Source organism: Callospermophilus lateralis, chromosome 4 (genome assembly GCF_048772815.1).
Source record: "Callospermophilus lateralis isolate mCalLat2 chromosome 4, mCalLat2.hap1, whole genome shotgun sequence".
Classification (NCBI taxonomy): Eukaryota; Metazoa; Chordata; class Mammalia; order Rodentia; family Sciuridae; genus Callospermophilus; species Callospermophilus lateralis.
Genome location: NC_135308.1, coordinates 48,742,566 through 48,769,353, shown reverse-complemented (window position 1 = coordinate 48,769,353; position 26,788 = coordinate 48,742,566). Strand labels below are relative to the sequence as shown.

The 26,788-nt window shown below is 39.1% G+C and overlaps 1 protein-coding gene across 1 annotated transcript; it reads left to right on the top strand.

Moving 5' to 3' along the window:
* Nucleotides 1–9,872: 9,872 nt before the first annotated feature.
* On the top strand, nt 9,873–26,404 carry Chrnb3 (cholinergic receptor nicotinic beta 3 subunit). The gene is made up of 5 exons (XM_076855271.1): nt 9,873–10,037; nt 11,603–11,647; nt 21,655–21,764; nt 22,120–23,002; nt 26,270–26,404. Exons 1-5 carry the CDS (start codon nt 9,873–9,875, stop codon nt 26,402–26,404), a joined length of 1,338 nt encoding a protein of 445 aa, XP_076711386.1.
* Nucleotides 26,405–26,788: the final 384 nt, after the last annotated feature.

The window sequence follows — 26,788 nt, the reverse complement described above, 5'->3', positions numbered from 1 at the left end:
AGGAAACGTCTCACTAACTTGCATGTTATAAAGTTGCATTTTGGAGGTTATAAAATGCAGATTTTTTTTTTCTTTTACACAGATCTTCCAACCATAAAAAAGAAAATCATGGAGCATCCCAAAGTTGCCTAGCTTGGTCCTTTTTCTATCACTCTGCATCTTTCTGCAAGAGAATAAATTAATAAGTCAGGAGTTAGGACCCAGAGATATGTTTTAGACTTACAGGACCTGACAGCTCACTGGAAATCAATGAAATGCACTTTAGGAAACATCACGCTAAAGTGATATGGTTGGAGACTATTTTAATCTCACTGCAGGTGGTTACTATCCCCTTGGGTTCTATCTTGACTTTGAACCACTGTGTTTTCTTTACAAAACCTCCTTTTGCAATGGAAATGCTCTGTGTTTAAGAAGGAAGAAATTATCTTTCCCAAACAGACATCATGATGCTAACAGATTTTGTGCCTGTTCCTTTCGTCCTCAGCATCACTCTCTCAGGTAAGCTCAAGTTAAACTAAATTAAACTGTGATTGTAGAATTATTTAAGCAAAGAAAGCAAAACTACAGTGTTGCTCGCGTTGAAATTGCAAACAGGCACACGTCTCTAGGATAATCTTTAGAATGTGGCTTGAATGGATAATTCTATGTAATCTGAATATTGCTAAAGAAGTCACATCTATAAATTCCATAAGGTTTATGTTCTGACTATTTATTGTATATTACTCCTTTTGTATCATTGTGAGTATGGTAGGAAGTATTAAAAGCAGGGCAAATATTACTGAATGCAGATGGATACTCAGAGGATTGTTAAAATATTTGCCATAGAAATTTTTTATATCAACATTTTTGTATCATATCAATTAGGAATTACTAGGTCTGTGGGTCGATATTTAATTTTGTCCAGTAGGTCTTGTAGATGTATATAAATATTTTAATAACTTTGTGTACATGGGAAGATTTGGTCTATTTGTATATCACAATTGAACAAAAAAATATATCAAATGTCTCTCAATATGTGTGTATTACCATGACTGTTATTCACCTGAAAATAGAGGAATATTTGATAAGGAAAGTGGACAAATAAAAGATAAGAGAGAAAGGCCAAAAGAGAAGAGAGAATAAAGAGAGAAATGTAGGAGAAAAGGAAAGACTGAAAAGCACAGGAGACAGTGGTCATTTTATGTAACCTTGAGAATAGAAAACTGTTCTCACGGAAATCAGAAACCATCTAAACCCAAGAAGCTGAGGGTGAGAAAAGTGGTGTTCCATTAGCAATCTGTATTTATTTCTCAGCACTAGTTTCACCACATTTCATTATTGCAATGTTCGGATGGAGAACTGGAGGTAGTAGGATAAACTTGCCCAAGTTCAGAAATAAATCCTAGACTTAAAAGTCATAGGGCTATGAGGCACACCTGGACATTATCTTATCTTCAAGAAGTTTTAATCTGCCAATACTAAAGATATCAATCAACTTCTGTTTTTTCGAATAATGAAGGTACAAGAGTCTGGTGTTTTTCTGCCTTAATTTATCAGAGCATTCATTTACTGGGGGAAAAAAATTGATCCTGACCTTGCTTTTCCTGGAGAAATCATCTCACTGGTTAGCAAGGGTAATTAGCATAAACTCTCTAGGATCAACTCTATATCATCTTCTATGCACAATAAGAATTCCATAAAAATTTGGAATTGGAGGGAAACCTTGTTCTCCATGGAGAAGGTTTTAAGAGTTTGGGAATGAAACCTGACCTGTACCAGTCTCTCATAGGTCTGTAATAAACCTAACACCCTGTAAGCAGATCTCACATTTGTGACTATTTCTAGATCCTCTGGATTCTATTTATAATTTAAATGTGTATCATTTTTCTTAAAATACTTTAACCTTACCACTCATTGTAAAGACACTTTTAATCACACAAAACTACTTTTTTCAAGTTGTAGGGGAAAATCCTTAACTTTTCATATTTCTAGCTTTGGTAAAAAAAGAGTAACATCTCTTATGTTGCTGATTCATATTTTGTCTGTTTGTGTCTGTTCCCAGAAAGCAGGAACTATATTTATTCATCCTCTCACCATTCTTATGACTTGCTGATGTCTGTTTATTCATCCAATAAACATTCATTGGGCATCTACTATATCCTACAATAGTTCCAGGATGCAGGAATATAAGAAAGAATAAAAGAAAGTCATTCTAATAAGTTCTCATGCCAGAAAGAATCCACTAAATAAAGAATCCACTAAATATTTACTCTTTGATTTCACCCTGAGGGCTCACTCCATGTATTGTCAAAAGAGCCTGCCTGATTGATGGTATGCTTTTTTTTTTTTAAAGAAGGTAATTATGGAAGGCAAAACCAAAATATACCAAGATGTATGTCAAAACAAAAATTATGTGTCTCTCAGTCAATCACACTTGCTGGGGTTTGAAATTCTTCAGTTATTTCTTTTCTTCTCTGACTGAAGAGAAACAATGATGTTAATTTCAATGAAACCACCATCATGGGAAGTTCCACCTAGTTCCTTTTCAGTTATTTATACTTTGGTGTGGGTGAGTTGGTCAGAATTTGGCTGACAGTGGATGTTGGTTTGGGGATGATAAAAGGGCAGGGGACACTGAGAGCATGAAGAAAGGAAAGTTCACCAGGAATAGAGACCAGAAGCTCAAGCCTTAGGTTCCAAAGGAGAAGTTCTTTGTCTCAAGCTGGCATTGGTCGGCTCACCCCAACCCTTATGATCCTACTCACTAGGCTTTAGAGAGTGAGTCCCCTCTAATCCCTCCATAGCTTTAGTTACCTCCCCTGGATGCTCTTTCTGTACTGATAAACAGCAGCCATAGTGAAGGGCTATTCCCCAATGAATGGCATATCTTAAACCATGGCTCTCTTTTGTATCTTCAAAGCAGCAAAAATGCAGGCATTAATGGACCACACTCTGGCTGTTGCATGGACACAAAGATCCTGAAAGTACAGGACAAATGAACTGCTGGCAATCATCCACTCCCCATTTTTATGGAGAGAGATCAATGCTTTGCTTAAGATTACATAGCTTGGAATCAGGACCAGAACTCGTGTCTCTAACTCTGGGTCTAGTGCCTCTCAATGTTAAATAAATATTTGTCAGATTCTTGATGTAACAAGTGACGAGCTTGGCAAGGAACTCAGCATTCAGAGCCAAGAGCAGCGTGCTCTCCTGAAGTCCTTTCCCAGCCTGCATTCCATGTGGAGGAAATAAATAGCATTAGGCAAAGTGCTTTCCATCTCTGTCCCCATTGATGGCATGCGTTCTCTGGCCCTCTCTGGTCCTCCTTCTTCTTGCCCTCTGCCCATGGAGTCGCCTGTCTGGTCTCAAAGGAAATATTTTGGCCAAGAAAAATGAGATAAAGATTAAGCAGGGAGGAGAGGAAGGAGAAGGGAAGAACAGGGATTGATAAGGGCAACAGAATTCTTCTTTACCAAAGAGATGGTGAAAAGCTCTATTATGGAGCAAACAGCATCTACAGATGCTGCATTGGACCAAGTGTGTATTAGGGAGGAGGGCGTGAACGCGTGAAGAACAGGACTCAAAGCAAGGAAATGTGGGGAGACCATGGTTTAATTTGAAGCAGAAACACTCCCTCCTTATAAGCCCTGTATGTCCTCCTCCAAGGAAAGGGATCACAGTGTGGTGTCCCCAATAAAGAGGCCCCCAGGAAAAGTGCTCTGTGTCAGATATCAGCCACAGCAAAAGGAGATTTGAGTAGGATTACAAAAAAACATCAACCAATGCTGTGTCTTCCTAAAGACCAAACAAATGTTATTTGTGAGTTGGTTTTAGAATAGCACTCTTCCTGATAGCTGGCTTTAAACAATAGTGGGTTGATTGGTTTCCTGCCATTATTACAAAATGCCTGAAATAATCAACTTTTAAAGAAAAACGTTTATTTTGGCTCAAATTCGGGAGGTTCCACTCCAGGAGAGAGTGGCCCTGTTACTTGGGGCCCATGTTGGGACAGCACATGACAGCAGGAATGTGATGGGGGAAAGCCCTTTACATTATGAACCAGTGAACAAAAGGGAAGAGTTCAAGGGCATGGCCCCAGTGACCTAGAACCTTCCATATCTTAAAGGTTCTCCACTTCCCAATAATATCACCTTGAGAACCAAACCATTGACATATGAGCCTTTGGGGGGAAACTAAGAATCCAAACTATAGCAAACAGTAAAACATTTTGGAAAATAAAATGTTAATGATAAAACAAAAAATTGGCAATACATGTTCCTACAATTAAACATGGAATATTCTTGAAGGGAAATTCTTGAGATAATTTTTATGTGGTAATGAGACCATAGTGGAGGTAACAGCCCGTTGTTCCCCTCAACGTTCAAAAAAATTATGGGCAGGTAGAAATATTATTGACCTTGTAGACAGAAGACCACACCTGTCCTCACTAGTGGGGTGACCTTGGGTAAATCACTTTCCCTCTGAGTACCACCATAACTACACTTATAAAATGAGGGACTTGGATGTTTATCATTTTTCTTTTTCTTCCTTTTCACTGTCGCTGAAATTGTGAAATTCAATCTTCCCAAATGGATACATCCCCGGGAGGGGCCACTCCTCTTCTAAGATCAGTTTTGGGTTCATCAGTAGACCACTGTAGAACATTGGTCTTATCCAATTAATTTAAAAGATAAGTCAATTTGCGAAAATTTCGTCAACACAACTTGTCAAGAATCCATTTAATCCTTAAAACAATAATTTTCCTGGAAATCCTGAGCACATCTGTGATTTTACATTCCCTGGAGTAGTGAACCAGGATCACTGCCTCCTCCCCTCATGTCACAGAACACATCCTTTCTGACCTTAGTTGATTCGTTGTTTGTTCATGAAACATCATCAAATATTTGTTGAGGCCCTGGTTTCAGAATCAACTGTGAGAAGCCCTTGCCCTTTCTCATAATATTCTATTTTACAAGAAAGACAAACATAAACACGTCTAGGCCTACCTTCTATATCTACTGCAGCTATTTTGAAAAGGTTAAGAAACTTTGAAGATACTAGGGAGAAAGCATTAAAAACTTTGACAGTGTGTGGGGGTGATCTGTTGTTTGGGTCAGAATAAATATTTATTAGCTATTAACGGATTTGGTATATTTGGATATGAAGTGTTCCTCCCAAAGCTCTTGTGTTAATTCAGGAATGTTTGAAGGTGAAATGATTAGATTTTGAGAGCTCTAAACTTATTAGTCCATCCTAGTTTGAATGGTCCAGGTGGTAACTGTGGGCAGATAGGGCATGGCTGGATGAGGTAAATCTCTGGGGCATACCCTGGGAGGGTTCATCTTCCCTACAGCCCTTCCCCTCCTCTCCATCTGTATGTCCTGGCCACCATGAGGCAGCTGCTTTCCTCCACTGCACCCTTCAGCTGTGATGTTCTGCCTCACCTTAGGCTCAGGGGAATGGAGTTGAGCCACCATGGACTGAACCTTAGAAACCATGAACCCGATTAAACTTTCTCTCCTTGAAGTTGCTCTTGTCAGGTATTTTGGTTACAATAATGAAAATATGACTAGCACATCAGCCTAGGCTTCCATAAAAGAATACCATTAACTAGCTAGCTAAATAGTAGGCATTTATTTTTCACAGTTCTGGAAGTTGGGAGTTCATGGCCAAGGTGCCAGCAAGTTCAGTTTCTGGTGAAGACCTTTTTTGGGTTTGATAGCTGACTTCTTGCTAGGTCTCACCTTAGAGGTCTTTTCTCCAACTAACAGTCACATCAGGGACTTCAGCATATGATTTTTGGTGGGACACAAATATTTAGTCACTAACAGTCAGTGCAGGTTTATGTGCTTCAGATAGAAGCCTCACCATCTGACATGGAGAAGAGCAGAACCACTCGTTTTCCTTCAGATCCTGGTTAAAAAAAAAAAAAAGCAGGACTCAAAAGTTTTCATCGAGGGTATAGCTGTGGGATGGCAAATATGGGGGATGTCAAGATCATGATTTTAGATTTCCCTCCCAACATGCAACTCCATGACTGTGCAATTTTCCTGCCAAGAAGGGAAGTTCTTGGGCCCTTGCTCATCTCCAATCCCCCAAATTCAGGGCTTAGGGTTGTCTTAACTGAGAAACCTGTGGTATATGATTATTCAGTAGTTCTCAGCATCTCTGGAGTGTCTCCATCCATTATAAGAGGATGTCCTTAGAAAATTGTACTCATTGGGCTAAACTGGGATGCAGGGACTCCCAAGGAAATCTAGTATTTAGGGACCCCAGGAACCATTCAAGTGGTGCCTGAGGCAGGGCAGCACTCAGATGCACGTGCACGCTTACCAAATAGGGAATTGTTTTTCGCACCTACCAAGAAATAGGGAGATAAGAAATCCTAGACTATTAGAGATGAAGCTTCTGTCTGACTTTCTAATCTGCCATCCTACACGTGTAGCTTTAGTTAAGCTTGCAATATACTTGGGTATCAACTCTCTAGGCATCATGTCTCATTTCCTGAGAGGAAGAAAGAGGGGCACATCAAGTTGAGTCTGTCCTCTTTAACAATCTTCCCTGTAAACCTCACCTAATGGCTTCCATTTGTGTCTTAATTGGCCACATGTGATTCATAGGCCATTCCTACCTGTAAGGGATGCTGGGAGATGAACATTTTAAGTGGCACCATGCAACCCTGATTGAATTCAGCATCTGTTACCAAGGGAAAAGGGAGATGGCTGCTGGGCAGAGAACTAGAGTGTCCCCTGAAGTTCACGTGTTGAAAAATTCATTCCCAATATGGCAGTGTGTTAGGAGACTAATAGGGGGCATTTGGGTTATGGGGCACCTTCAAGCATGAAGTAATGCCATTATCAAGGGAGTAAATTCCTTACAAAAGAACAAGTTTGGTCTCGTCTTGTTCCCTCTCTTTCTCTCTCATTATGTTTCCATTCTTGGATGATGCAGCCTGAGGAATCTTGCCATATGGTAGCCCTTTGATCTTAGGCTTTCCAGCTTTCAGAACCGTTAACCTATAAATTTCTGTCCATTATAAATGACCCAGTCTCTGGAAGTCTGTTATAGCAATACAAAAAGATTAAGATGAGTGTTTTTCAAAAGATATTCTCTACCTTCAAGCAAGTGGGCTCCCTGATGCAGGGTAAAGCTCAGATAAGGAAGACAGCTGTGTCCTCTCTGCTTCTGTCTTCTCCTGAGCAATTCAATTCTAGCCCTGACTCCCCAAATACCACCCAGCAAAACTTAAGCCAAGAAGCTAACTGCATTGTTCAAGTATTTGTTCACTCAATAACAATTTTCTCAGCAACTACTATGTGCCCAGCAATTGTTCTAGGAGCTGGGAAAAGAGTGGTGTGGAAAAGAAGTCCCTAACAATCTGCAGATGATATTATGCATTGTGACAGATAAAATCCAAGTAAACGAGCCTCAGAATTATGTGCTCTAATGGAAGATAAAATGCCATCAGGGGAGAAAATGAAGAGGGATTCTTGGACAGCATAGCCTGGAAGGGCCTCTCTAAGGAGATGATTTGAGCAAAGACTAGAAAAGTGAAAGAAGGACCACGAGGCTCTCTAGAGAAGAGCCTTCCCAGATCCCAGGCATCCAGGCTAGGTCTGAAAAGAGGACATAGGCCTGGGGGACTAGGGAGCAGGGATGAGGGCAGAGTGGGAGAAGATAGGGAGTACCTAGGCAGGGCCACAGCATCTGGGAGACCACGGTAAGGTGGTAAGGTAAATAGGGACATGGATAATAGGCCTCAGTGAACTTCTCTTATCTGCAACTGTTCCCCTCCCCACCCTCCTGCCCTGCCCTAAATGATCTCGCCACCAAAATTCCTATGACCTGGTCCTGCCCGCCAAAAGGGCTCTCCAAAAGTAACTATTTCCTCCATGACCTGGCTCTGCTAAGGCCTTATGACCTGGCTCTGCTAAGACCCTCAAGGTAGCCTGCGGCCATTTTCCCCTGAAGATGTGCCCCTCTGGTCCATTGAGGTCTGCCTCCATTTTCTTTATTTTATTTTATTTTCTTGTAGTTGTAGATGGACAGCATGCCTCTTTCCTTCCTTCCTTCCTTCCTTCCTTCCTTCCTTCCTTCCTTCCTTCCTTTCTTTCTTGTGCTGAGGATCAAACCCAGTGCCTCACACTTGTTAGGCAAGTGCTTTGCCACTGAGCTACAGCCCAGTCCCTCCTTTTTCTTTTTGTATTTTCTTTCATGTGGTTTCAGTAGGGACTTGCGATATGTCTCCTGCATTTGATGAGAAACTATTTACCAGAGAATGAACATAATCCTCTTCTGTTTTTTAAAAGCTCACTCTAGCTGCTGTGAAAAATGAACTATCAAGAGAGAGAGAACACAGAAACAATTAGGAAACAGCCCAGAAGATTTGTGAGTAGGGCGGTGCCACTGAAGATGACAGGAAATAATAAGAGTTGGAATCTATTTTGAAGGACATTAAAACTGAATGTGGGGAAGAAGAAAGCAAGAGGTGCCAAGGGTCATGTCAAGAATTTCTGTCTGAGCAAGTGAACACCTCTTCCCTCAGAAAGCTTCTGGGAATTTCCATTCCTCCCCTTCCCTTACAAGTTCCAGGAAGATTTTAGGACTTTTAGTGATTGATGTGCTGGCAGCTGCCCAACTGTGCTGCTCCTTAATGTAGCCCTGGTTACTATTAACAGTCCAAGTATGGAAGTTTGAGGAGGGTTAACTTTTTAAATATAAGCATAGCTCTCCTGTTTGCATTTTAATATGCTTTCCTGAGTGAAAGAGAAAGGGGCTAGGAACAGACAGCCCATCCATCTTATCTCTGTCTGTGGAGCAATCTTTGGCTGCACCTAGAACTGTTACTGTCTTAGCAACGTGCTTGTGGAAGACTCGTGCACCTAGGGAATGTGTGCTCTTTTGCTTTTCATCCAGCTGACAATCTTTGGATTTTTCTTGGGTATATCTTGTGCGGAGCTGGGGCACATCTTATATGCTATCCTCACCCATCATATGTGTCTCTCACTGGGAAAAAGTGACTTTCTTTGGTAAAGCATATGGTACAGAATGAGTTGCTTTAGGATATTAACAGGTGTTGAATAGACAACGAGGCTATATTTACAAAACAACAACCAGATACAGCCTTGTTTTCAATTTGGTGGAACAGCATTGAAAAGAAACCAAACTCATCTCTAGACTGCATTCCCAAGACATTCCCTTTACTTGAGAGTTCCAATCTGAAATCAGGATGTTTCTTTGGCTCTCACATAGTTGGGGGCTGAGAAAAGCATGAGAACCTGGTTGCTAATCAAGGAGGGATTTCATAATGGAAAACTTCCTGAGGGGGAAAAAAAGCAAGAAAACAGGGAGAGACCCAAGGCAAGGTGTCCAATGAAAATATGCAAGTGCATGGAGAAAGGCCCCCATGGTCTTGCTTCGCTGGTTCATTGATTCCTTGTATTTCAAATGAGCACCTGCTGTGGGCCAGGCACTGTTCTAGATGCTGAGTAAATGAATATGTGGAACCTGTGCCAGTCTTCATGGAGCTCCAGGGGAAGACACTGACAACATACATAAACATATGATAACATACACATGTACATCTACAACATACACACAATGACAACTTACATACAGTAGATTTTGTTTAGGGATATGAAAGAAAAAAAAAAAACCAAGCTGTCCACCCTATTAGTGGAAAATCTGTTAGTGAGAACAGCTCTGGGTAAAGTAGAAGTTCTGGTTTCAAGCTGTGTGTATTTGGAGGGAGGTGGGGGTGGACACAGGGAAATGGGTTTAGAAAAGCCTCTCTTGTTTAAGTGGCCTCTGTGGAATCAGGCTGCTTAGAAAGGACAGGTGAAGGTTCAGGTTAGACCAGCCATTCTGCCCCTGAGGTTAATTCAGTTTCCCTCATGATTCTTCCAGCCGCTGCAGGATTCAGTTCCATAGCCGAAAATGAAGATGCCCTCCTCAGACATTTATTCCAAGGTTATCAGAAATGGGTTCGCCCTGTCTTAAATTCTAATGACACCATAAAAGTATACTTTGGATTGAAAATATCTCAGCTTGTAGACGTGGTGAGTAATCCTTGGCACTAAGCTAAACAAACAAACAAAAAAATGCATTCCTTATAACCTGTTTTTTGAGTCTAAGACTCTTTTCTTTCCCTTGTCTGACATTTCAACTTTAAAAATAATTTATGAAGAAAAGAAAATCTGCCCCCACGGAGCCAGTGAAATGACCCGAAGAAAGAATGTGAAGTCATCATAGAGTGAATTTTCACTGTGACATTATTACTGTGGGACTTTAAGGCTGAGGGGTGGACGTGGTTGCTAGCTCAGGCCTTGCCCCTGGCAGCGTGGGAAGCTGGGCACAAAGGAAAGCAAAACCCAAGGATGATTTTGTGTGACCACAGCTCCTCTCTTTGTGCTCTGGGATGGCAGGGTGCTTGTATCTGCAGCGAGACAGGGCAGTGGTGACTCTACATGGAACAAGGACCATTTCTCTCCCTGGGAAACCCCTCACCTTTCCCTCCACTCTCTGCTCATTTCCCTGTTGAACTCATACTTCTGTCATGATTATGTTCTAGAAAAATCAATGAGCTTAAACCCCAAATGCAGCAAAATCATCCTGATCTGGTTCCCAAAGACTCAAAATAATCCTTCCATGTGGCACAAGTTCCCCCCTCCCCTACCTCACCCACTACAGCTGACCTCATTCCTTCTAGAAAATCATGCAGAGTTTATCTCTAGTCAAGCTAATACCTCCTATTTTGTACTATTAAAATGCCTTCTGTATTGTGCAATTTTATATAAGCATTGCCACAATAAACTGCTAATTGTTTTAATAATTATTTTTCATCTCAAGCAAAATATGCCTAATATGTTAAGATCCCATGTCATTTAACTGTTCTTAAGTTGAGACTCATGAATACCTCCAAGGTAAGACTCAGGGAGTTCTTTCTTCCTCTTTTTAAGTTATTTTTTTTGTTCCTTTTTTTTATAGTTTTATAGTTTTATACATTATAGTTTTACATAATAGTGGGATTCATTATGGCATATTCATACATGTACATGATATAATTTGGTTACTCACAGAAAGTTCTTTCTTTTTTTATTGGTTGTTCAAAACATTACAAAGCTCTTGACATATCATATTTCATACATTAGATTCAAGTGGGTTATGAACTCCCATTTTTACCCCAAATACAGATTGCAGAATCACATCGGTTACACATCCACATTTTTACATAATGCCCTATTAGTAACTGTTTTATTCTGCTACCTTTCCTATCCTCTACTATCCCCCTTCTCCTCCCCTCCCATCTTCTCCCTCTACCCCATTTACTGTAATTAATTTCTCTCCTTGTTTATTTTCCCATTCCCCTCACAACCTCTTATATGTAATTTTGAATAAAATGAGGGTCTCCCTCCATTTCCATGCAATTTCCCTTTTCTCTCCCTTTCCCTCCCACCTCATGTCTCTGTTTAATGTTAATCTTTTCTTCCTGCTCTTCCTCCCTGCTCTGTTCTTAGTTGCTCTCATTATAAAAAAAAAAGAAAGTTCTTTCTAATAAAAAGACAAACATACAAATTTCCTTCCATTTAAATTCATAGAATCTTTTTAATTGTCCCTTTTTTAGGATGAAAAGAATCAACTGATGACAACAAACGTGTGGCTTAAACAGGTAAATCCAATTCGAAGAGTGTGTCTGCCAATCCAGTCGCTGAAATTCTTTTCTATTTAGACAACCTTCCATCTGAAAAATATTTATTTTAAAAAGCAGATTGAGTTCCTCAGGGAGAGATTTGGGAATGGTTGAGAAAGGTCTATTCTCTTTGTTTTCTTCTGTGAGCATTGGTGAGTGGCCCTGCATCTCCTAGGAAGACGTCTTTCTCTGGTGTGGCTTCTGGAAGCAAAACTGTTCCATGGGGTTGGGCAGGTGGGAGAGTGACTCTGACAGTGAGACTCGGACCTTGGTCCCTGGAGAAAAAGAAAAAGAGACACCAAGATGCAACTTTCCCCCAATCAGGGTAACTGCTACTGGATGAGAAAAGAAGTGGTGTTAAATTCACCTGTCTTCTCTGGTCCTCCATGGGAAGAATGTACTTCTAATCCCTTATTGTTCCCTAGAAAGAACTGACCACGAAATGAGGAAATAATAGAAGGCTGCCCATCATAAATTTCTGAAAAAGTGAAGCCCAAAACAAAATACCCAATACATGTTTTCCCAATAAAACTGAAAATATATTTTGAGTAGTTTTCCATTTTCTTCTTGAGTGATTATTCTACCATCACCTGTTTCCTAAAACCAGAGAATTCTCTTCAGAGGGTTTGTTCTGGAACTGTCAGAATTACCTTTCAAAACCCAATCTTGCATGTTATGTGAAAGGAGAAGATATTGACATTTGTTTGATAATAGTTGATAACTTTAGTTTAATTGCTTATTTTTTATTTTTGTTTTGTTCACAAATATTTTTTAATGAACATCCAGATGTTGCCTAATCCATCCAGAGGTTTTAATATTCCACATGGGGATATCTTAAATATCTGACTTAATTGTAACATACATAAGTAATACTTTTCATTTGTTTATATTGAAATAAATTAGTTACCTATTCAAGATTTGTAGATATTGTTCAGTTCTTCCTGCTAATGGCTTATAAGGAAAAATGTATAAAAGAAACTGAGGAGAAGATTACCTAAGTTTTATTTTCCCACTCCCAAAACATTAATTAGACTTAGAGAATTAATATGCTTGTTACCACTTTCTTTTCCTCATTCCTTAATTGATAGATATGTCAGCAAGTTGTGAAATGAATCTGATATTATTTTATTTGCAAATAAAAATAAATATCCATGAGAAAATACTAAGCTGGGAATGTATATGTATAAATACAATTTAAACAAACATATCTTGCTATATACCTATCTTATTTCTCTGTGAATTATCCCACTTTTGCAGTTTAGAAGCTGCAGAATTTAGAATTATTTGGAGTTGATAAAGACCAATAAGAAGTTCTATATTTGAGCTTGCAGGAGAGAGAGAGAAAACCGACACTTTTAAAATATAGTGTACATTTTAAAATGTAAAGGCTTAGGAAGTTAACAGAAAAAGAAGGCATTTGACCTCAGCCTACATGTGATTTTTACACCTTTTTTTTTTTTTTAAAGCTATGAGGGTAGAGAAAGATGAAGGATAAAAAACGGCATAGAAGACTGGCCATAGAGCTCAGTAGCAAAGCACTCGCCTAACATATGAGAGGCCCCGGGGTTCAATCCCCTGTACCACAAATAATAATAACAATAAACAAAATTGATGTTTAATCAAACTGCTATCATTGGTGTTTTTTTGCAGATTTCCATTCTGGTGCAGTTAACAATAATAACTAAGATTTACTGAGTGATTAAGTTCTCAAGCACTATGCTGAGTGTGTCATGGGAATGATCTCATTTAATTCCCTCAGCTACTTTGTAGTGTTATAACTCTCTCTACTCTCTATTTTTTTCCTACTAAGCGTTAGGAACTTGAAGTGACTTGTCCCAGGTCACACACTGCTCAGTGAAGTCTGGCTTTTATAAAGGAATCATTCCCTTACCTTAGACTGAATGGAACAGACGGAGGTGTCCTGTCTTCCTCTCAGTGCCGTTCCTGTATTCTCCTTTCTTAATCCTGGTCTTCAAGACTTTGATCCTTCAACCTCCAGGACATCTATCTAATGGAGCTGGTATAGAAGGATATTTAGGAGAAAATATTCAATCCATCTTCCATTTGTTCAACAGTATTTAAGAGTATATAGTATAATCTTCACTAAGTACTTGGCACTTTGCTAACTAACTCCCAAGACAAATGCTGCCTTCAAGGAGAAAAAAAATTAGTATGCAAAAAATTTAATTAATAATGATAATGATATCTATAATATGATAAATACCAAAAAGAAGTATATATAAGATCCTGTTGCAATACAAAAATGACAGTGAGACAGGGAGAAAGCCAAGGAAAATTTCAAGAGGAAAAGATACTTAATTTGGGTCTCACAGGACAAATAGAAGTTCTGCAAACCTAAAAGGTAGAGGAGTTGTGAACCCCACATAGTATGCCCAGTAACATGACTTTCCAAAACTACTACACCCAAGCCAACCTACTGGAAACTCTTTTCATTGATCCCAGAGTACCTCAGTCAAAATGAAGACCTAAGGGCTCAGTTTCTCCTCTTTCCTCATTTCCTTCCCACATACTGACCAATACTTGCTAGCTTTCTTTTCGGTACTGGGGATTGAGCCCAGGGATGCTTAACCACTGAGGCACATCCTCAGTCTCCTCCCCCTTTTTTATATTTTATGGAGAGACAGGGTCTCGCTGAGTTGCTTAAGGCCTCGCTAAATTGGTGAGGCTGGCTTTGAACTCATGATCCTTCTGCCTCAGCCTCCTGAGCCACTGGGATTACAGGCATGTGCCACTGTGCCCGGCCTGACCAATGCTTTCTAATTCGTAGCCACAGAGAATAAAATTCTACATATGTGAAACAAAGCATGTTCCATTGTAGCATACAAAACTGACATGCTTGGGGCTTTTTTGTTTGTTTGTTTGTTTGTTTGTTTGTTTGTTTCTGTACCTAATCCTCTCATCTGATTCTCTGTTTTCATAATTCTTCTATGGTATATATTTAAACATTCCTTTTCTATCCTCTCAGCCAAAGGTGTTTATAAAGCACAAATATAGTGACATCCAGAGAAAGCCTATTTTTATTTTATTGATTTTATTTTGCAAACTTGTTTGTCTTGCTTCTTTGTACTTCCAGAGAGTAACCAAAACCCTATAAACCATAAATATATTATTAATATTGACTACATGAGAAAGGTCTAAGTGCCCTAGCACCCTCAGATTCTATACCACCATGTTCAAGGTTAGGAAAACAGCATTGTAAGCATCTAAAGGAAATGGAAGAAATCACCTTTTGTTTTAGTCAGCTTCCTCACTGCTGTGACAAAAGAACCCAATCAAAACAATTGGAGAGTAGGAAAAGTTTATTTGGAGGCTTACAGTTTCAAAGGTCTCAATCCATTCTTTGGGGCTCAAGGTGGGGTAGGACATCATGGCGGAAGGTGTGGCAGAGGAAAACAGCTCACTTGGTGATCAGGAAACAGGGAGAGACTCCACTCTCCAGAAACGAATATATATCCCATTACCCTGTCCCCAAGTCCCACCTCATCCAACCACACCCTACCACTCCAGTTACCACTCAGTTAATCCCTACCAGGGGATTAATTCACTGATTGGGTTAAGACTCTTACAACCCAATCATTTCTCCTCTGAGCCTTCTTGCATTGTCTCACCTGTGAGCTTTTGGGGGACACCTCACATCTAAACCATAACATCTTTTTTTTCTAATGACACAAGGATACAACCCTTTGACCTCCATGTTCTCATGAATAATCACTATGACAGTGAATGTCAGTGAGCTTTCACTGAGAGCCTACTATGTGCTGAGTGGTATGTGCTATACTTGAATACAAGTAGCAGCATAGTAGGTGCATTCACATCAACATCACCACAAATATGAGGAATGCATCCTACTACAACCCTGCACAACAATCACTATGTTTCGGAACTGGGGGCCAAATTGAGCTAGGATAGCACTGTAGTCCTCGGGTGCCAGTTACTGTGACATCATTGCAAAGAATTTGAGTGAAACACAAAGTCATAAGCAAAAATTTAATAGAGAAAGTGAGAAGCGAAGGCAATGTACAGCATTGGAACTGCACACCCACCTTGAAGAAAGGAGCGTGTGGCGCTCACAGGCTGGAGTTTTTAAGGAAACTGAGTCCTTTGTTCCAGCCTCAATTTCCCTGTTCCCCCCTTATTTAGTTTATTACCCTTTGGATAGCTCTCAGCAAGCTTTCTTTGTGAGGGTCTCAATATTCTGGAAGACGGGATGGTTGTGGCATAGTTTACATAATAAGGGAAGGTTCCAGTAACTTGGTTGCAAGAGATAATGATGACATTTTCTGAAAAACAACAAAAAAAAATAGTGCCTCCTGAGGGGTTATAATTAGCTGTAGTGGTGTGTGAGGAATGTTTCGATATACCAGAAACCACTTCTCAGATGCTCATCTGTTTCAGTTAAGGTCACCAGGATTTTAAGTAATAATTCCCTCCAGGGTTTATAATTCTCTACAGTTTGCAGAAGATTAGACATTCAGATCTCATTCCCAAATGCTTGCCCAGTTACATAAGGTTCCCCACTGTTTCAGTTTTATGATTCCTGGATTTTTCTTGGTGTATAGGCCTGATATCTATCCTTCATTATCATTTCCCTCTACCCACTTTTTCTTGGCTAACTAATCTACCTAACAACCAGGTGATAAGAATCTTTCAGCATCATTATAATCTATGGCACCACTGTCACATACATAGTCTGTCATTAACCAAAATGTGGTATGTGACCCATGACTTAATTTGCTTATTTTTAACTTTTAGTCTTAGTATTACAGGAAGAATCATTTGAGGAATTTATTTACAGTAAAAACATCTTATGATTTCAACTTAAATAAAAATTGGTTTTGAATTTTGGTAATAGGCATTTATGAGTGATATTCTAGGTACTATATGTCAAAAAAGACAATTTTAAGAGAATATGGACTTGATATGAGTTTGAAATTGCACTTTTCCAAGATAAGAAACCTAGACTTGGAATATTTTTCCTTTTTTAAAAAAATTTCTTAGTCATGGATTAACTTTTGATATTTTGCTCTGATATAGCCTGTCTTCTTTGTTTCCTGCAAAACGACAGCTCTCAAACCAGGAACGTCTGCAACATGGAGCTGATGTTTGTGAAGGGCTTTGAGAGTCTTAGTTAGAACATGCTACACAAACATGGGATATTATTTCTAATCTTTTAGTATAAAAAGAGAGGGACAGGAGGTTAATCTCCAGTTGCAGTCAGGGCTTTAGAGAAATGACCAGAAATATCCCACAGCTCCTAAGAGCACAAGATAGAGGATTTGGATTTTGAATCCTCAGCTGGCTGCTGGCTACAGGACTCCCTGTAATGTGTACTGTTTTCCACCCACAATCATCCTGGGGTTTGGGACCCAGCCCATGGTAAATGCTCAATCTGGTAGAAACTGGTTGCCTCCCACCCCCATGGGCATCTCAGGAATGAACTCTGATTCCTCAGGGCTGGTTATGAAAGGTCACCAATGTTGTGAGGAATGTCTCCCTCAACCCTGCAATACAGCATAAAGGGTAAAGATTAGCGATTTGTCTAAATTGTATAAATAGCAAAGGTTAATCCAGATGTGCAACTCAGAGTTTTAAATTCTAATTCAGTGTGCTTCCTGTTTTAAGTATACCAAAGTAAGTAGCATTAACCAAAGTCCCACCTAGCCCCCTTTTCTATATGGTTAGGAATGCAGCCTGATCGCACTATAGATCTCTTCATATCCCCAAGGATTCAGACACATCCCTCATTCATTCATTCATTCATTCCTCTATATCAGCTTTCACATAGGCTATTCCACCCACAGCCAATCTTCTGCCTGCCCCACACCACCACCTACTGCTCTGACTGCTTCTCACCTTTCATATCTCAGCTGAAATGTCACCTCATCAGAATTACTTGCCCTATTTACTCCTTTGTTCTGTACCATGCGCCCAATCCATCTGCTCCATAACAACAAGGTGTGGGTATTATGTGTTAGTTTGCTTTTTTATTTTCTGAATCAGACCCTGGCCAGGAGTACATTACAGTAGGTACAAGCACAGTGCTCAGTGCTGGGGAAGCTTTGCATATTTGTTAAATAAATGAATTCCTCGAAAACCATGAGTCCCATCCACATTATCCCTGGCCACAGCTGCTAATCCTACTGTTGGAAGTCAGATAAGCAAGATGAATCTTTCTGGCTTAGAAATCTCTCCCCCTGGGGTCTGCCCCAGTTCCCTTAGAACAATTTGTAGAATTGGTATTTGTTTGCTGCAGTTTGCAACAAAGCAGAAACCTTAGATTTTTTGCCATTCTCCCTCCTACTTTTCAGGGAAGAGCTGGGTGTAGGTAAAAACCCATTGTGTCTGTAGAAGGAAGCAAAGTGGACCTGAGAACAAGACAATTTAGTTTCCAGCAATCTTTATGCCCCAAACAGAGGACTGTAGGTTGGTCTCATTAGCTGTGTTTAGTCATGTTATTTTTTAAAAAGATGGGCCTAGAGTATAAAAGCACAGCTCTGGCCAAACTCCCCAAGCTTAGCTGTCCCTGGTGTTCTTAGCTGTGTGCTGCAGCTTGATAACCACTCAGCTTCTTCCTAGGATCAACTGAGAACCTCTTACTTGCAAGTGAAAGGGAACCTAATCCAAATTAGTATCAGAATATAAAAAGTTTACTGGCTCTCCCACTTCCATTCTGTTCACACAATGCTGCTGAGTTGAGAGTGGGATAAGGTGGTTCCCCACAATGAAAGGGGTCTTCTTACCAGAGTGACAAATGACGGGGAGGTGGCAAAAATAGCACGTGTCTATTGTGAGGAAATCTTTGCAAATGAAATATTTGATAAAGAGCTTTTATCCAGAACATATAAAGAAGACTAAAAATGCAGTAATAAGAAAATAATCAACCCAAGTAAAAAATATGCAAAAGGTTTGACATTTCACCAAATAAGATACATGAACAGTAAATAAGGAAATTGCATTTTAAAAACTACTAAGAGGGCTGGGGATGTGGCTCAGCGGTAGAGCACTCGCCTCATACATGAGAGTCACTGGATTCGATCCTCAGCATTACATAAAAATAAATAGGTAAAATAAATAAATGAAAACTTCTAAGAGATACCATTCACATCTATTTAAATATGGAGAAACTTAACAATGTGATGATAGCAAGTGCTGGAGAAGATGAAAACAACTGGAACTTCCATACATGGCTAGTGGGAATGAAAAATAATTCCTCCATTTTGGAAAGCTGGCTGTATGGTGTAAAATTAAACAGATAGTTACTCTATTGTTAAGTAGATAGTTACTCTATTGTTACAGAGCTGGGGACTTCTGAGAAACTGAGGCAGCATGAAGATCCCCCCTTCAAACACTAATTCTTTTTTTAGGGGTGGGGAGGTTACTGAAGAGTGAACTCAGGGGCACTGAGCCACTGAGCCACATCCCCAGCCCTATTTTGTATTTTAGTTAGAGACATTGAACTGCTTAGCGCCTGACTTTTGAACTCAAAACCCTCCTGCCTTAGCCTCCTGAGCCGCTGGGATTATAGGCATGCACCATCAAACCCTAATTCTTGAGATCAAGTCAGAAAGATTTCAGACACGTCACTCAGAGTCACAGGAATGGGTTTATTGAAGCAATAGGAAAAAGGAAAGGGGTCCATCTTAAGGGAGAGTGTGGGTCCTCTCAGAGAGGAGAGGGCCAGTGTGTCTCTCCTGCACTCCAGTTTTATTGGGGATCCCGGAGAAGTTTTCCAGAGATCCCACCTAGGTCCACCTCCAGACTTTTGACTGACAGCAAGATGACATCAGACTTTCGATTACCCACTGCTGTCACAAATTTAGGTCACTTTGTCCTGTGCTGACCACTTCTAATTGAATTCTAACCATACATTCTTCTGATTTTATGGTTAGAAGGAATTATCCTTATCTTCCTGAGTTTTGAAATCTGGCCTATGAAAAGGGTCACAAAATCTTCCTGCCTCACTGTAACTTGGGTTCCTTATATCAATATTATTTTGGGCCTGCATTTCTCCTGCAGGTAACAGGTAGTTTGCTGAGGAATGTGACATAGGCTGTTCACTTAGGCCAAGCAGGGCAACCAGTAAATTGTTTCTTAGAAAAAAAGCATATGGGGGTCAGCACAATGGGTCCTTTTTATAGAATTATTTCCGTAACCTTGTGTTCTCACCATTCTCATCTGTCTGTCCACTAACACTATGACCCAGCCATCCTATCCTATTGACCCAAGAGAAATAAGAATTTACTTAACCCCCAAAATGTATTAAACATTAACAATGGCTTTATTTACAATCATCAAAACCTTGAAAGAATCCAAATATCCTATTGGTGAAGGGATAAAGTGTGGTACATTCATACAATGCAATACTGCTCACTCATAAAAATGAAGAAACCACTGCCAAGACGGCATAGAGGACTCCAAATGCACTGCTAAATAGAGGTTAGGATCGACAGGCTGCATGATTTCATTTGTAGGACATGTTGGAAATTGTAGAGACAGGAAAATCAACAACTGCCAGGTAAATAGAGAAGCCTTAGAGCACCAAGTACACATGGTAAATACTTTAAATTGTCAACCTATGTAAGAATAATAAAAGTGTTTTTTTTTCTTATGCTTTAGATTTTAGCTTTTAAAAGACCTCTGTCTTAGATCAATTTTTGTTTAAGATAGTGTTTCATCTGGAATTTACAGTTCCATCCACTTTATAGGCATCATGCATATTTCAGTATTTTAACTCCTAGTGGAGTCATCCATCTGCCAGCTCTTGACTTTTTAATGGCAAAGTTGGCATCAAAGGGCTCCAGGAAGCATCACACTGGGCACGCCCTTCTAACTCTTGGAAATGTCAGTTAACATTATTCTACATGGTTACTCAACTATCCTCATGAGAGACAATGGAATGGAAGAATTTAATTTTCAGGTCAGATTTCATAAGAGTCTGGATCCAAAATTTTAACATAAAGTTCACTTCTGCTGTAACTGGGTCATCCATATATCATCCTCATTTGTGCCTTTCCCCTTTTCTTCTTCCATCTCCTCCTTCTTCTTTGTATAACAAAATAATTTGTATTTCAGCACAAAAATACTCCAGGCATAACTACATTAGAAGGCACAATGAAGTACCAAAATTCTTGCAACTTCTAAAAAGGATGTTTTCATTTAAAGACGTGAGGCAGGCAAATATTTTTTTTCCACATCAGAAGAAATCAAAGTTTAGAATTTATGGGGATATCAAAATAAAAACTAGAGTATTCAGTATTTATAAGAGACATGCAAAAAATACTTAACATACATCATACTCTTGACTTTCATAATGCAGTCAATTAATAGTTAAGTTTTTTTGATCTGGTTCCAACAGCTCTATAAAACATGCTAAATAATTTCCTCTGTATGAAGAGAAAAATGTAAGCATATGGAGGATAACAATATTAGGCATATAAATTTAAACCATAATTAGGAGTTGCAAAATAAACTCAGATTTAACCATGCTAGGAATTGAACACAGAGCCTGGTAATGTTATGCTGTGCTCTACCAATGAGCTACACCCCCAGCCCTCTGGATATTTCATATTAAAATAATATGTGGATGTTAATCCAAGACTCTTGAGTGATGTTCACTCATATGTACTTATGATCGAGAGATGAAAATCTCACTGGATCAGCCCTCCCAAAATATTATCATTGCTTTTCTTTTGTTTGTTTCTTAAGAGAAAATAGACTGAAAAGATACTTTAGGAATCAGTGGCATTTGTTGTTAAACCTCTTCATATTGAAATCAACAAGGAGACAAGATGTGGGCCTAGGAGAGATCAGTTGTATTCCAAATTTCCAGGTAGGGTTATAAGTTCTAACCTGGTGAATTCCCATTCTTAACAAAATAATGGATTGGCAAATTAACAGAAACTTAAATATCCTAATGTCTAACATGAATTTTCAGAATAAAATTACAATATACTCATTTCCTGCAGGAATGGACAGACCACAAATTACGCTGGAATCCTGATGAATATGGTGGAATTCATTCAATCAAAGTTCCATCAGAATCTCTCTGGCTTCCTGATATAGTTCTCTTTGAAAAGTAAGTATTACAGAAGAAGGTCACATTGGATAGATTAACACTGGTATAGAAAAGTCTGGGGCCAAAACATAAGCAACAAATACAAAAGAGAAGAAGAAAAAGAAAAGCCTGGGGCAGAATAATTAAGAGAAATTCACAGCTTCACAAAATAATTGTTTCTTTTTAAAACAGTGTTTAACATTGTAGTAGGAAAGTAATAAAAGTAAAGTAGTACTGTGTTGGAGGGGAAAAAACTCAAACTCAAAGGTGTTCAACTAAAAAACTAAATAACTGGTAGTAATATAATAATGGTAACTAATAAACTAAAGAACTAATAAGTGCTCAACTAACTAACGTGAACCTACTTTTATGACAGTGCAGATGGACGTTTTGAAGGCTCCCTTATGACCAAGGTCATAGTAAAATCGAATGGAACCGTCATTTGGACCCCTCCCGCCAGTTATAAAAGTTCATGCACCATGGATGTTACATTTTTCCCATTTGACCGGCAGAATTGTTCAATGAAATTTGGATCCTGGACTTATGATGGTACCATGGTTGACCTTATTTTGATAAATGAAAATGTTGACAGAAAAGACTTCTTTGATAATGGAGAATGGGAAATACTAAATGCAAGAGGAATGAAGGGAAACAGAAGAGATGGTTTATATTCCTATCCATTCATTACTTATTCTTTCGTCCTGAGACGCCTGCCTTTATTTTACACTCTCTTTCTGATAATCCCCTGCCTGGGTCTGTCTTTTCTAACAGTTCTTGTGTTCTATTTACCTTCTGATGAAGGTGAAAAACTTTCATTATCAACATCTGTTTTGGTTTCTCTGACAGTTTTTCTTTTAGTAATTGAAGAAATAATTCCATCTTCTTCAAAAGTCATTCCACTCATTGGAGAATACCTTTTGTTCATTATGATTTTCGTTACCCTGTCCATTATTGTTACTGTTTTTGTAATTAATGTTCACCATAGATCTTCTTCGACTTACCATCCCATGGCCCCTTGGGTGAAGAGGCTATTTCTGCAAAAACTTCCTAAATTACTCTGCATGAAGGACCATGTGGATCGCTACTCTTTCCCAGATAAAGATGAGAGTAAACCAGTAGTAAAAGGTAAAGCCCTGGAAAAAAAGAAAAAGAAGCAGCTTAGCAATGGAGAAAAAGTTCTGGTTGCTTTTCTGGAAAAAGCTGCAGAGTCCATTAGATACATTTCAAGACATGTGAAGAAAGAACATTTTATCAGCCAGGTGAGTAAACTGTAGTTACAATAATGCTGCCATTGAGTTGTGCAAAAGACTACTATTTCAACATTTATTTGTAACAAGATACTGTCATTGCTTTAAATGTGACTTTATTATTTATCATCTTTACATGCACAAAATTTAAAACAAACCCTGACTTACAATAGGGATCTTTGTAGATTAAGCATGATTCCTTATAATTCCTCAATTCTATTTTAAATAATTAAATCATGCTTTTTCAATTGGATATCCTGATGTCTGGTCATTTCTCTCTCATTTTTCATGGGATGTTAGATGTTTTCATATATAGTATTTAAGGGGGGGATCCAGAAAGAATAAAATTTAAAATTAACATAAAATTTAGTAATTAGCTATTTTGTTGAAGGAAGAGTACCTTGTTATTTAGTTTACAGATTTAAAAGAAAAAGTATAAAACAATGTGGTGGCAAATACTTCTAGTCCCAGCTACTCAAGAGGCTGAGGCAGGGTGACTACTTGAGCCCAGGAGTTGGAGACCAGTCCGGGTGACACAGTGAGACTCTACCTCAAAAAAAAAAAAAAAAAAAATGTAGATTTCAAACTCAAAACCATGCTAGACTCAGATCCTACACCCATGCTGTATGACTCAACTTCAAACAGGTAAACAGATTACTCATCTGTAGCTTCTGTTTTCTAAAACCTACCTTAAAGAGTATGATGAAGAATAAATGAAAGAAAGTGTACATTATGCAATGTGTGCTCAGCATATGTGCTTAAACAAGTCCCATCTTTATACCAATTTATAGGGTTCAATTATTGTATTCTAAAATTGGTGAAAATTAATGCCGAGAGCCAGGCCCCATAAAAAAGCTTACAGAAGAACTTTTTTTGGAAATATTCTTCTACATTTTATCTTGCCTACACAGACCTTTCCTTCACTGCTTGTCACGTTTTTCATCTACTTGAAATTACTGGAAAAATTACTGCTGCTACAAAACAAGCATTTTTGGCTATTAAGTAGGAATTTTGTGTGCCTTTTCTTTATATCTTTAAAAATACTATTGCAAAGATTTAAATAGTTTTTTAAAATTATAAAAATAACATGTGATTACTATTGGGAATTTGGAAAATTCAGAATAGTGTAGACAAGAGGAGTAAAATTGTAACACAGAGCTCGGAGTTGGGTAGATTCTTTGTCTTAAAATTCAAAGAATGAGATTCACGGATAGCAACGGGCAAAAGCAAAGTATAAGAATGTATTAAAGCTAAGGGAAGCTAAGCTCCTGTGACTGGAAGGGGACCCCAGAGGGTTGCTAGTGAATGGCTACTGTCTAGGAATTTATATGGATCTAGAGGTTTAAGGAAGTCAGCTCCTGGCCCAATCCTAGATAAGGCACTCAGTGTCCACAAGGTATTCATGCAGGCTTCAGTCTGATCAAAGTGTTGATCAGGCATTTTCCTTCTTTGAAGAGGCTGTGCACTCCAGGTCAGGTTGGTACTGATTTAAAAAAAGCCTTTTTGCAAGTTTCTGAGCAAAAATCTGCAGCTGTTTGTGCTCTGCTGCACAGAAAGTTGCCAGGGGGCCCATTTCCCTGTTTGCCTAGCTTTATCTTTTCCTCCTGACTTCAAAGTCATTAATGATCCCAGCACTTTTATAAGGTTGACTTTTTAAATATTTTAATGTATCTTCTTTGAGTGCATTTTCCCCAAGGTCTTGTTTCTTAACCTCTGTAAGCTCGGAATACATTTCAGTTCAATGACAGTAGCTTCCTGCAGTAGCAATCTGTGTTCTGGCTCCCCTCTCACATGGCAGGCCGGCTTTCTGTTCTATTCCATTTTTACAGAATCCCATATACATTTGCTCCTCAACTAACAATGGGGTTGCATTCCAACAAACTCATCATAAGTTGGAAATATCATAAATTGTAAATGCATTGAATCTAACTAACCCATCAGACGTCAGAGCTCTGGTTGGTTGTCACCCTACGCCAAACTGCCAACCTGACTGTGGAGCTGACTAGGGGCTGCAGCTGATGTTAGCCTGTAAGGAATAATAATAAAGAGAGACACAGACAGGGTGCAGAGGCAGGGAAGGTGGCAGAGTAGCTCCTCCTCAAAGTGGCCATGTCTATTTATATCAATAGGTTACATTAGGTCATTAGTACTATAACCTCATTATTGTTTAGAGTATCAGTAAGATTGCTTATTCTGCAGTTACATTTCTCAGTTAACATATGTAATGTTAAGAGCTTTGTGCAGCTCTCAAGAAGGTCCATTGTCTGAAGTTACTGTTAGGCAGGCAGCTCCAGGAGCACCAGAGCTTGGTGAAACATTGTAATTATCAAGCAAGCAAGTCCTTTACTCCCAGGAGCTATGTGCCTGCAATCAAGGTCAAGGCTTGATGAGGCTCTGAGGCAGAGGCATCTCAGGGCATTGCCATACAGCTAGACATTGCACATATATTAGCTATATTATTAGATCCTATGAGAGATTACTGGGCATTGTAAGGGTGGGAAACAGGGTGCATGTTACCCCTGGGAGTTTTCTCACCGGGGAATGCTTCCCTGTAAATTTTCACCATCAGAATCCCTACATTAGCCAGAACCAAGATTGAGGATGGCACTGCATATCCTTAGCCCCAGGAAAGATGCGAATTCGAAATCTGAAGTACAATTTTTACTAAATGAGTATCTTTGTAGCATCATTGTAAGTTGAGAATTTGCTGTTGAACCATGGTAAATCAGGGACCAGTAGAAAGGGAACATTTATTTCCCCTTAAAATATGGGAACCCACTCTTCCCTTTCAGACTTACTATTCTTGCTGCTTGATCCTGCTCTGACCTCTCTCAGTTAAGCCTAGTGTTTATTCCACCCCAATTTCCCTTTCTAGCTAATAAGGTCTTCATTTCCTCTCTCCCTTAAGAATGCCTGTCTTCCCCTGGTCGTTTCTCTGTGGCAGTGTCTGTCATTCTGGACCTGTGGCAGCAGATATATCAGCTTTTCATTTGTGGAAAAAGTAATGTTTATAAATGCATAAATAATTCTATTGTTTTTATTTTACTTTTTAAATATTGATGAGAGTATTTCTGTATATTCAGCTTACAAGCTGTTTTCTTTGGGCACAATTAGTAAAATCACTGGATAGAATTTGAGCCTATTATCATGTGCAATGTGTTAGGTGAATTTGAAAACTTAAGTGCTATAAATCTGAATATTACTCTTTTTAAATTACTTAAAGAATTCAGATTAGTTGCCCAGAATCTTGAATGAGAGGTATCTTTTTCTCTTTTGCAGGTAGTACAAGATTGGAAATTTGTAGCTCAAGTTCTGGACCGCATCTTCCTGTGGCTCTTTCTAATAGTGTCAGTTACAGGCTCGGTTCTTATTTTCACACCTGCTTTGAAGATGTGGCTACATAGCTACCATTAGGAACAAGACTCCAGAACCATTTAGAAGACATACCATAAAGACAAAAATCACACTTTAGAACTGACACGTGGCTAGTATGTGCATAGAATCCACATGCACTTGCTTATCCTAAGAGCCGTGGTTGTATAGTCTTCACAGATATTAAGCATCATTGACGGGAGAAACCTGAGTAAATGTGGGTTTGCCCAAGTTAACTGGTGACCACTGAAGTGAGTTGGTTTTACAGAATTCAAGAAGGCCTCCAAGTCATGCCATCTGTGAGGGCAATCCCTGGAGCTCCTGCATCTATTCATCTTCCTGTGGTCTGGTCTGAGTTGCAAACTGGGCCTTGAGGTACTTCTCTAGAAATGTGGATGAATAAATCTCAACAATGGTTTGGGAAAT